The 13,085-nt window shown below is 33.5% G+C and overlaps 1 protein-coding gene across 2 annotated transcripts in view; it reads left to right on the forward strand.

Moving 5' to 3' along the window:
- The window catches only part of LMO3 (LIM domain only 3), a 57,042-nt gene extending 44,761 nt beyond the window's left edge, over nt 1-12,281 (forward strand). For both annotated transcript variants that reach the window (XM_087442699.1, XM_004435417.3), the window contains 2 exons: nt 341-466; nt 9,395-12,281. In XM_087442699.1, coding sequence (XP_087298825.1) covers nt 341-466; nt 9,395-9,500 — 232 coding nt within the window. In that variant the 3' untranslated portion in view covers nt 9,501-12,281. The remainder of the gene's footprint in view (nt 1-340; nt 467-9,394) is intronic.
- Nucleotides 12,282-13,085: the final 804 nt, after the last annotated feature.

The raw sequence follows: 13,085 nt of genomic DNA on the forward strand, positions 1-13,085 counted from the left end.
GCAAAGTTACATTGCTTTTATATTTACTGCATATTCTAACAAGTAGAAGATTTTTTGCCGTGAATTCACTCCTGTTGAATTCTGTTTGTGTGTGGTTATGTAAGCTTCTAATGTATTTGTCTTTTCCTTTTCTTCTCAAACAAGATGCAATTTTCATCAAGAAATGTCAACTGAGTATGTATCACTGAAGAACATTTGTGTATACACCTAGAATAAAACCCACTTGTGTACATCATAAGGCGTTGTGTATTGATCGCTTTGCAGGGTGTTAATAGTGTCTTCTCTAGTCACCATCCTAGATTTCCCTGTAAGACTTTGAAAAAAATGTTTATTGTTGTAGGCTTTTCGGTGTAACGGGAAACTGCGCTGCCTGTAGTAAGCTCATCCCTGCCTTTGAGATGGTGATGCGAGCCAAGGACAATGTTTACCACCTGGACTGCTTTGCATGTCAGCTTTGTAATCAGAGGTGAGCAGATTTCCTTCTGGATTCTGAAAAATGATAAACCTTTCTTTGCTGACTATTTAATAGGTGGGAATTATGTTAGTACACGTTACTTAAAGCCATTAGTCTCAGCATTTTTGTTTCCTGCAACCATTCTTTCAGTGCCAGAAACAAACCACTGAGGAGGAGAAAGGTCTTAAAACTACGCTTCCACCTGAAAGAAATGCATCATATAACAGGATGTGATAGGAAGTGAAAACTTCTATCAACTTTTTAGTCTTCTAAAAGTTGATTTGTTCTTTTCTTAATTGTTTACAAAAGTGGGTTTAAAATATCTTTACTTTTTATACTACTTCTGTGAGCAAACCAGTTTGTACTGAGGAAAATATACAGAAATTTGTGGCTAGTAGTGTGTATTCATTTCATTTTTCATATTTATAATTGCCCTATCTCTTGATTTCTTATCTTGGATTTTAACCTTGTTTTATATGTACTTTTTAAGTGGTTTCAAATCTTTTTGGGAACGAGGCTGAATATAGCTAATAATTAAACAATTAGCAGCATTGGAGAGGCAGCATTGGAGAATGGAGAGAGTATTGCACGGGGAATCTAGAACGTAAATTCTGGTCTGGACTCTGCCCCTAACAAGATGTGTGACCATAAACCAACCATTTTAGTTTTCTGGACCCCAGGATTCTTATTTATAATGTAAGGGAGCTGGATTAGTTAATCTCAGAGAACTCTTTCATCTCAAAGTCTTATGACTTCCCCCCACTTTTCCTTATTGAAAATTATAACTTTTATTTCTAGTGGGAACTAGATACTATGATACCTATTTTATGTGATAAATGCAGAGGATGTTAGAATATTAAAATGTACATATCATTAAAAATACTTTCAAAAATTAGTACACTTGATGGATTTTAATGAAAATAAATTCAGTGCAAGTGTGAAAACACCTGAACATAGCATATACTCAGTAAATATTAGTTGTGTCCAGTACTCAGTCAATGTAATTTGCCCTGTTTTACTGTTCAGTGCAGTATCTTCTCATAAGGCTTTGTTGAGCAGTAGAAAGAATGATGTTTACAGTGAGAGCTAGATTCAAATTCCAATCCCAACATATATTAGGTGTGTGATCTTGAGTATGTTACTTAATCTCTCTGAGTTTGGTTTCCATACCCTTAAAATGGAGACACTAATGCCTATCTTGCAGATTTTGAAAATTAAGTGAAATAATTTATAAGTACCAGGAGCACAACGGTTTCTCAAAACTTAGTTCTTGGACCTTGGTCTTTATAATTTACTTTTACCATATAATATTCCACTAACTTAGTTTTTACACAAGATATATATCCCAATAATGTCTCCTGCTAAAAGTAGATGTTCAGAATGTGGCCCAATATATCTTGCAATATATAATTTACCCAGGAAATAATTCAAGAAGTCATCTTACAGCATCTTGAGTCTTCCCAATAGATGCTTGGAACCAGAGGAGGTTAATTCAGTCCATGGTGACATTTAGAAAATAAATTGGCAAATGCACATGTTGTTTATTTTAAGGCTGTGGATACACAAACACAAATATCCACACATCCATACAGACACAATTATATGCATGTGTATATGTATATTTTAAAGATGTATTAGCAGTAAATTTAGAATACTTCTGTTTGCTTGTCACATTGATCCACTGATAGCATTTACTAACAACAGGGTTATCTTTATGCAATAACATTTACTGCTTTTCTACTTATCAAAAGTTGCGTATTCATAGTAAAAAATTTAGAAAATCGAAAGGGATAGAGAATAACATTGTCTCATGGCTCACTAATCTAAAAGAAAATATTTTAATATTTTGGTGTATAGCTAACCATACATTTTTCTATGCATATACGACCAATGATATATAGCATATAATTTATTTTATGCCCATATTTAAGCAGCTTAAAGAAAAGTCACAGAAAAGAATCTTAATGTTTGATATTTGAACTTTTAATATAGTATGCCTTTTTATTTGTCTTTAAAAATTCTTTTAAGTTATTTTAAGCTTTCTTGTGTTCAGTTTTATGGATAGAGCTTCATATATTAAATCAGTCTTATGTCATCAGATATGTAGGTTACTTCTTTAAGTTTTTATAATACCAATATCATCAGTATAATGTGGACTTTATAAACAAATACTCAAATAGGTGTCAAGATAAATTTACAGGAGAATAATTAATTGGGCAAAGTATATAACAGTTTAAAGGCTTATGTTATATTTTGCCAAAATGCTCTCCAGGAAACTTATACCAATTATTCTCACACCAGAAATATAAAAACTATGCATTCCCTCACATTTGCTCTAACACTGGGAATTATTATTTAAAGAGAAATCCTTGTCACCTTGAGGGATGGAAGATATATCTCATTATCATTTTTAATTAGCATTTATTTGATTACTAGTGGCCCTTTGATATTTCTTCTTTTAGGGAACTGCCTGTTTATACTCTTTGACCATATTTCTATTAAGGCAGGCTTACCTCTATTATCCATGTTCTACACAGAAAATTAAAACATCTTTCAAGGGCTAAACCCAGCCTAAATTCTATTATGATGCAAAGTAATTGTAGGTTGTTAATGCTATTTACAAATCATATATCGTTTTTATTTCACCATTGAAATAAAAAGTTGCATTCACAATTAAGTCTATCTCCTCAGTAGAACTCAGTCAAGTAAGACAAACACTCCTAAATTTTGACTCTAAAACTGTTCACATTCTTATTGCTGCAAAATACTATTCTAGTATCATTATTAGAGTACCTAATATATTTCTGTGCTCGCTTCATTTATTACTTGCCATAATGGGACTGCATATCTTTAGTGCTGGTTATGCACAATTAGCACTTAGTTATTGTCTTGTCACTTCAGCCCCTACAAGACAAACTTCTTTAATGCAAGAAGTCAGCTAATCTTCATCAGTCAAGCAAAGCAGACAAATTTTGTTACTCTGAATACAGAAGGTTTTCAATATAGGAGATTCTCCTTTTACTCTGATGTTTTCTTGGGAAATCCTCTCCAATAAAGCCATATGCCACATGAGCCTATACTTTCAGTAGTCAAATCATTGTCATAGTATCGCCCCTTTTCAAGTGAAACACAAGGCAAATAGATAATTTATAGGCACTTTCTCCTAAGCAAACTTTATTGACATCTGAAATTGTGGTATGATAAATAATTATGAATTTTATTTAGCAGTCATTTCATCTTAACTTTCAAATCAAAATATCATTAACATCTAAAGCGTTTCTGAATATTTTAAAAAAATGGTAATAATAACCTTTCAGGATTGGTTGTCCCTTGTACATACCCTCTCTGCCCTTTTTCGAGGGGTACGGCTAAAAATGTGAATCCTCTATTAAAAATCTAAAAGTTTCTCTTTTTTAAAAGGACCAGAGGAAGGTTATTATGAGCCTCTTATATAATAACTTGAAACTCATTCCAGAATAGGAAAATTCTGTGTAATAGGTTAATTTCTTAAGGGTGAATGAACCTCTGCTCATTAGAAAATTCCGTAAATCTAAATGATAGTTTTATAGGTAAAGGAAAAAACATGCTTTTTGGTAATGAAATTGCCTCGAATATGTAGAATTGTATAACACTAAAGAATAAAAGCACTGTGCTAGGCTCTGGAAACAGAGGTGAATGCAATCCAGTTTCTCTCTTTAGACTTATTCGGAGCTACGAGAGAGACAGGACATCAAAGACTCACAGATGAGTGTAATCGATGCTAAACAGAGATCTATACCAAGGGAAGAGAGGTCCATTCTTTTGAAGTCCTAGGGAAGCATCAAAGGGTTGATGTGCTGGGTGTTAAAAAAGAACTCCCTAGGACTGGTTGGGATATAGGAAGTGTGTCTGGTGAGGGGTGGGGAAGATGGGGAAGCCAGGGAGCAGTGAGAAAAGGGATTTCCAGACAGATGGAGCAGAATGCAAGGCATGGAGGTGTGAAAGCATTTAATGTGTTCATGAAATAAAAAGTAGCTCAGTGTGCTCAGAGATTAGATGGATCTTGGTTGGGATATGGAGGAGTGGGGAATGGAGTGAGGAGCAGGAGATGAATTGTAAAGGTAAGAAGTCAATGAATACAAGTCAAAATGAAAGCAAATTTAAATTATTCCGTCTATAATACTTTTGTTATTTAAAGCTATTTGGTTCTGGAATAAATCTATCTTAACCAGTATTTATTGACTACCCACCTCAAGTAGGAGTACGATTTATGGTGGTCTTTTAAAGGGTTCAAAAGAAATATAACTCATGGTCATCTGCCTCAACACTGCTGTCCAGACTGGGAAACCTGTTACACATTCAGGGGAAAATCTGAAATGCCCAAGTAAATGATACACAAATAAATAAGTGCTTTGGGAAAGATCAGAATGAGTTGACATGGCCAGGGAGTATTGATGGAGGGAATAGAAACTAAAGAATTTTTAGAATTTAAGTAGATGGAAAAAAGAGAGAAATATCGCTGGCTAGGGAACACCTTATGCAAAGGTGAAAACATTATTATTAGCAAGTAATAATGACAGCAAATTCTTATATAGTGCTGATCATATGCCAGACACTATTCTGTTTTACATGTACTAACTCATTTAATACTCAAAATAACTCATAAGTAGGTACTATTATTAGCCTCATTTTCAGAGAGGAAACTGAAGTAGAGAAAATTGAAGTAACTTGCTCAAGATTACCCAGTTAGAAAATGGTGGACTCAAGATTTGAACCCAGGCACTCTGGTTTTAGTCTCTGGACACAGGGCCAGTATGAGGACCCTGGCCTGTTTCAAGAAGGGTATTTTATTTTCTAAGTGGATATAAATGTGAGTAGATATAGTGGAGTCAAAGTAAGGTAGACTTTGAGTAATTTATAGCTGCATTCGGGATGTGTGTAGTGTAACTTGGTCCAGAAAAGATTGTTAAGAATAAAGTGTGTAATGACAACTAGTCTGTCCTTGGGAAAAGACAGTAAATTTGTTCACAAGTGTATAGTGGTGGGACAATGAGTATATAACCTGCACTTCTTACTGCAAAGAAAGAAAAGTATCAAAATATCCATCTTTTAGTAACTGAGGATGCTAAATAGGAAAGTAGACACATTGGAAATACAGGTTGGATCTCCCTTCTTTTTAAAATGTTGTGGAGATGGAAATTAATTCTAATTGACAGTCACTAACGTTAGGGAAAGAAGATGACTAAGTTAATATTTTCATTTCTTAGGCAGGATGTTACAAATGGAGGCTTCTTAGCAGAGGTTTTGATAACCTGCTCAAACCTACTCTGAGTCCCATACTTGATAGGGATAATTTATTAATTATACTTATTTTCTGTACTTTTCAGGTCTCTAAGACCATATGAATTCAACTAGAATCACTCCAGAATATCTGGAAATTAAATCTATTATTCTAAAACATCAAGATTAGATGGTTTAATAATCTGATTGGGCATCTTTTTATTCCTTAACATATTTGTTTAAATGAAGGCAAAATTAATTGAACTGACTATACCACAAGCAATTAGGATTAGATTACAAGGAAGATTATCAGTTTATTTTCTGGAATTTTAGCCAGAGCTATTAATATACTTACAGCATCCTCTGGCCAGCACTGCTTGTATAATATTTTTTCTGCAAATGCTAAATCTTCTAAGGAGCTGGTTATATAACATTGGAAATTAGCTTTTCTTACAAAATCACAATTATAGATTATTTTGTTAAGCACCTAATATTTGCATTGCTGTTTCTCTAATTTCTTCATGTTATATATGGAACATTTTAAAGGAGGGTACCAATCCTAATTGCATACCAGTCATAATCTACTCTTAACCATAGCTTTCAAGCCTGCTTTGTTTGAGTTATATGTGTAAGTGTGACATCCCTCACTCATGTTCTGTTTCATCTTAACCTTTAAGTATAAATTGAAGTGTACATCAAATGTACTTTATCCAGTTGGCAACACATTAGTAACAAACTATTTCAGATAGGGTTACTTTAGATGAATTCTATTTATGTTAACAATATCTCATTAAATGGTAGGCAGACTTTTTAAAAATTATGCAAAGGAGGGGCCAGCCCAGTGGCTTAGTAGTTAAGTTCAGCACGCTCCACTTTGGCTGCCCAGGTTCACAGGTTCGGATCCTGGGCGCAGACCTACACCACTCACCAAGCCATGCTGTGGCAGTGACCCATATACAAAATAGAGGTAAGATTGGCACAGGGCCAATCTTCTTCACCCTTCCCCCCCCCAAAAAAAAAAAATTATGCAAAGGAATAATAGTAATACAAAAAACTCTTTAACTTCTTAGCCTACATGCTTTTCTGCCTCCAGGTAAAAGCATGAGTCTTGAAGCCAAAGAGATCTGGTCCCTTTCCTTCCTCTATCATATACATCCTAGCTATGGAAACTTGGGCAGGTTTTTCAACTTCTAGTAGGAAGCCTTAGGTTTTTCATCTGAAAAAGACAATGATAACATCTACCTTCTTGGTGAGATGTAAGGAATAAATGTGATCATGTATGTACATGCTTAGTTAGCACATGGTAAGTACTTTATAGAAGGTGGCTATTTTAATTATCGGTATTCCAAATATTGAGGTAAGGCTTTACAGTTCCACAGACTTACAAATGTTACTGATATTACAAATAAGAAACACTGGTTTCATCTTCAATATAATAAATGGAAGGTTGGGATTTTAACCCCATTCATTGCAATATGCCTCTCTGCCTTTCATATACTTCTCATTTTAACATCCCTACAATCCAGTGATGTGGCTGTTTTATCTTCCACACAGAGAACTGACTCAGAGAAAGTATGAAATGTCCTCTGTCTTGCATTGGGCAGGTGATAGTGGCACGGCTCAGAACTAGATCCCCAGGCTCTTGGTTCAGTGCTTTTCTCACTATAACAACCCTAGATTTATTAATCTACAAATAAAAATTATCTAAATTTCAAGGCCTCTGAAGGTAAAAATGACATGACAGAAAAAACATCTTTTTATTTGATAGCTAATAGAATTTGAGGGCTTGTTAAAAAATTTAAAGCCAAATTTTAGACAATATAGAGTTGAAAGAGTATTTCCAGTTTAGTTGGTTTGTAGAAAAAAAAAGATTCAGTAGCATCAGCTGGAACACAAGAGTGTTTTATTGAATTTATTTATTTTTGATGTGATATTATTAGCTTATTAGTTCAAATTAATTTCAACGGTAATGTAAGTGGAAAATTTTGAACATATTTGTTTTGAACAGTAATCAAATGTATTCTACATGCTATTTTATAAAATCTCACATAAAAGATAAGTATCTAATTTGGCTACTTAGGCCTGTCCAACGAAAGAAATATTTCCTTTTATTCAGCATATCTTAGTGATCAGGATAATCTACAAATGCTGGTTTGTTCAAACACCACTTTTTAAGCACAATATTTAAAGTTCATAGTTTGCAACTAATAAAAAGAAGATAAATTTAAAGACCAAACTTGAATGTTTTTTTGTATCCAATAGCTTGACCACAGATGCCAGGATTTCAAGATCAGCGCATAGTCTGTACTTTCAATCAACATCATCAGCAGGCAGTAATCCTAGGGAAAAAAAGTAAATTCCACAAATAAACAGACCAATTTTCCTTTAAGAGGAAAGCTAATTCTTTTCAATCCACTTTTTTTATTACACTATTTTCCCCTCTATCTACTTAGCTAGAATAAGGATAAATGTCCAAAGCTACCCAGTTGGAAAATAAATAGTTTTACTGTTTGTCTAGCATTCCAATCTTTGCAAATGTAAATCAGTCCAAGTGCTCCTCATTTAAACCTTCAACTTCACAAAACATTAAAGGGTGGCTTTCACGACACAATTTAATCTATCCACTAAGATTTCTGCTTGAACATCATTCGAAATTGACTATCTGATAAAGAGAGACCACTATCAGAGGTCAGTGAGGTCAACTTGTATAATTACAAGTAGTTTTACTGGGTCAACTTGACCAGACACTGCTGTTTGAAGGTTAAATTGTTACAATTAAAAATATATACAGATCTCCCCAGAGTTACTTTATTGTTAAATGTACTGGAAACAGCACAAGCATTTATTTCTGACCTTAATTGTGTCCAAAGCGTTGCCACTGGGAAATTATACAAAAAGAGCATTTATTTAAAACATTACAATCTTGCACATTAAACAATGCTTTATAGAATAAAATACATAATTAGCTACTTGAAACTAGTTTATTTATCACATCAATATTAAGAAGTTTATTCAGGTTATTCCCTTTGGTTTAATTGGAAGTGCACTAAGAAATGACATTTACTATTTCATAGTTGGTGAACTTGCTACAAACAAAGGAATATGGCCCAGCATCAGAGTTGGATGCTAAAACAACTTTACTTTAGAACAATCACTTCCAAATTACTAGAATTTAATCACATTTTAATAACAGAGAGTAAAAGGAAGTTTTAAATGGGAAGCTTTAAAATGAATTCTAATCATTGGATTCATTTTAATGCCTTTTCCTTTTTTTATAAAGTAGGTAAATGGTCATTGATGAAATCCTCCATAATCGCTACAGTGAAGTCTTATTATGATTCTTTTATTTTAATGAGTGTAAATATAGATCAGTTCTTTTTTCTTTCCAATGTGGTAAAAAAACAAAACAAAACAAAACAAAAAAAACACCACCTGCTGCCCTAGGTTTTTTCCTCTATGTTCCTATGACTTTTATATATAAAGGTGGGATTCAAATTTTATGTGCACTAGTTCATTGAATGATCTAAATGGTTTAATTTGGACAATAAAGGCAACTTGCTAAGCTAAGCTTTTAAATTCAGGGAATTACCATGCAAAATTATTATTAGGAAAAGAAATCTTCAAATCTTTAGATCTGAGTGAAATGATCTTAACAGATTTTCTTTTCTAAAATATTTTCAGATTTTGTGTTGGAGACAAATTTTTCCTAAAGAATAACATGATCCTTTGCCAGACGGACTACGAGGAGGGTTTAATGAAAGAAGGTTATGCACCCCAGGTTCGCTGATCTATCAACATCACCCCATTAAGAATACAAAGCACTGCATTCTTTTATCTTTTTTGCTCCACATGTATATAAGAATTGACACAGGAACCTACTGAATAGCGTAGATATAGGAAAGCAGGATGGTTATACGGAATAAAAGGCGGACTGCATCTCTCTGTAGTGAAATTGCCCCAGTTCAGAGTTGAATGTTTATTATTAAAGAAAAAAGTAATGTACATATTGCTGGATTTTTTTGCTTGCTATTCGTTTTTGTGTCACTTGGCATGAGATGTTTATTTTGGACTATTGTATATAATGTATTGTAATATTTGAAGCACAAATGTAATACAGTTTTATTGTGTTACCATTTGTGTTCTGTTTGCTTCTTTGTATTGTTGCATTTAGTACAATCAGTGTTTAAACTTACTGTATATTTATGCTTTCTGTATCTACCAGCTATTTTAAATGAGCTGTAACTTTCTAGTAAAGAATTGAAGAGCAAATCTCACTAATGATACACATATAGATAAAGCAAGTCTATCAACATTAAAAATACTAAAAAATAACACACACAAGCATTTTAGCAACATCCACTATAATTGACACTATGATTTAGAGTCTATCAGTGTTCTCATTATAGCCCCCTATTTTCAGGGGGTTAAAGATCAGCTTTAAAAAAATGCATCAAAATTTCGTCTTAAAGCACTTTCATTTTATACCAACATGAAAAGTGCCATTTTTAGAATAACTTTAAAGCTTAACAGTTATCCTTTTAATATCCTTGTTTTGTGCTCTTTACCTATACAATGGCTTTGATTTATTTTTTTCAGCCATTCACCCCTTATATGAACTAGTGCCTTTGGGTATCATGTAAGATTTTTCCAAAGGGTTACTTTAAAAAAGTGTTACCACAATTATGAGGTAATTTTAAAATGGTAAATTAAATTTCTTCTGCAAATTTTGCCCAGCTCTCTCCATAAGAGCTAAGGGTTTAATAACTTTATGGCTTGATAAATTTTGGGCACTAAAAGGATTTGAGTGCGAGTCTACTGAAACCATGATAATACATATTGAAGCTGATATTTGAGTAGTGAGGTTACTTTTGATCAGAGCAACATAGTGCTCACAGAATCTTCTAGAAGAAGAGAAACAAAGGGATTGATAAAAAGCTGAGAACTAGTGATTATATATTTTTCTGTATTTACTTGCCACTTATTTTAATGTTCAAAAGTGAACACTTTAAAAGTTTGACGTGTCTGACTCTTCATTGCTTTCTTTAAGTAATTACCCACTCAGAATATATCACACTTAGGCTGAAATCTGTCATTCCATTTTTTAAAGGTGAAAAATTATTCCTTTACCTACATGATGGCTGATAAAGAAGAAAGCTTTCTAGAAACAGAAATTATGGAGATTGATTATTTAAATTACAATTAAGGAAATAAAAATGAGACTATGATCCCTTCTTCTGCGTGGCTCACACTCTGCTTCTTTGCCTCTGCCCCCTGTTAATAGAACTACTTTTCAACAAAGCTAATTCCACACAGGCACAATGAAGCATATTTTTACTGGAGTAAATTTAGTGCTGTGGGTTTACTTTTTGCTTACTTTTTCTTCTTCGCTTGTATGGGAGACAATAATTCCCAACGTTATTTGCATACATATTTGTCCTGCCAATATGTGCATTGCAGATGAAAATTAAATGTGATACCTGAATTCTTGGTTTGGGGCCAAAATATTAAGCTGAAAATAATGCTGGTGTGGATTTGAGTTGTTTTAAAACAAAGCTTTATTAGGAACATGCATGTGAATCTGGATATTGCTTCTCATTTTTAAGAAAATGGTTCTGTGAAAAGTGAATGATATGTATTTTTACAAATGCTTCATGGTTAAGAGTGTTTAAGTCACATGTCCCCCAAATTTGAGACATACCGAAAAAAGAATTTCAAAAATAGCTATTTGGAGCCCACAAAATAACTATTATTTTAGCCTTAGAGCCTTATAATTGTTGAAAAGACATGCATAGCCAAAACCAAAAAAACAAAACAAAACAAATGGGAGGGGGGGATTATGTGAGAAGTGGTTTTCGTAAAGCAGCCCTGTTAGTCCCCACTAAGAGTTGTTCGAAATTCATGTGGTTGTAAAATTTTAATTGTCAGTATTTCTTCAAATGATCTTTTTTAGATTTAAAAAAATCTATGTTTTGCATATGTTTATCAATATGTCAAAATACTTGTAAATTGGGAACAAACTTCTCTCAGCTTCTTGAAGCTGTTCAACTCTCCTTGCCACCCAAAAACCAAACAAGGTTTTTCCTGTCTTTTCTTTTGCTTCATCCTTTGGGAATTAATTCTGCTTTTTACTACAAACAAAATTACTCACCTGGATTAAAGATTAAGGCCTTAATCTCCTTAGATTATCTTTAATCTCCATGAAATGGTGAAACAAGACAGAAATAGGCCATTTTACAGCTAATTGCCCATAAATAGTAGCATTTTTGACCTGAAGTACTAAGCTAATTGTCTTGACTACTCCAAGTCCCTGAATTGTTGTCAACTTTCCTCTTTGTGTTGTGTAGCCCTGACGTCCCTTAGCTTGTTATCGGATGCCTCCAATAGGACACCTCTGACGGAGCTTTGATTTCTCCAGCAGCGAAAGCTCCCTTCCTGACATGCATCTCATATAGGCTGCCTCTGATGAAGGACCAGGCACCTCCACTCCACCAGAGTGCTGGCTGAGTTTAAAAGCTGACCTGTATTTGTAATTTCACTTTCATCTTGCTTAATAAATATCTGCTGGATTCTTTCATTCATTTTTTATATTCGGATTTATGTTTTTAATAAAAGGGGTATTACACTATTTGATTGCGCTTAATTGGCAAAATCCAAGATGATATCTAGAAAACATGTTAAGTCCACAAAAAGGAAAAAATGTGTAAGAACATTTACTTTCAAGAGGTAAATTAGAATAAGCATAGATAAAGGACCTCAAATGCGCTCTCCAAATGTTCTATGTAGGATCTCTGAGTGAGGTAGTTTACTGCTATTTACTTTTGTGGGGAAAATAAAACTGTCAAAAATGAAGGTAGCGATTGCTGGGTGTAATTTTGTACATTTATACAAATTTTAAGTGATCTTTCTGAAAGCAACTGTGTTGCTGTTGTCAGACTAAATTTCCAATTTCCTATTTCTTGTATAATGAATTAAAACACTCAACTAGATGCTACATTTTCAAGGAAGAGATATTGTGCCTTGACTGAAACAGGGTGCTTAAAATTATATCTGTAGTAAAACATACCATATACAGGTGGTTTCCTTTTAACTCTCACTTTAGGCAAACCACTCTCCAAATAGTCACTTAAACAATTTCATAGAAATGATAGAGTCCAAACATGTTTGGTGTGCACTTCAGTAAGTTGCAAAACCAATCTGCGTGTTTATTGCAATTGGCCATTAGTGCAGAATACAATTTTAGCAAAAGCCTTTTGATTATTACTTTTTCTTAAAACATCATTATAGGTATTTCCTAAATGTGGTTTTAATGCAATTTAAGGTCATAGAAAGCAAAGCTTGAATATAGCATTATTTCAGTTGACATTTATTGAGT

This window comes from Ceratotherium simum, chromosome 17, assembly GCF_057802395.1.
Source record: "Ceratotherium simum simum isolate JZ-2026a chromosome 17, ASM5780239v1, whole genome shotgun sequence".
Classification (NCBI taxonomy): domain Eukaryota; kingdom Metazoa; phylum Chordata; class Mammalia; order Perissodactyla; family Rhinocerotidae; genus Ceratotherium; species Ceratotherium simum.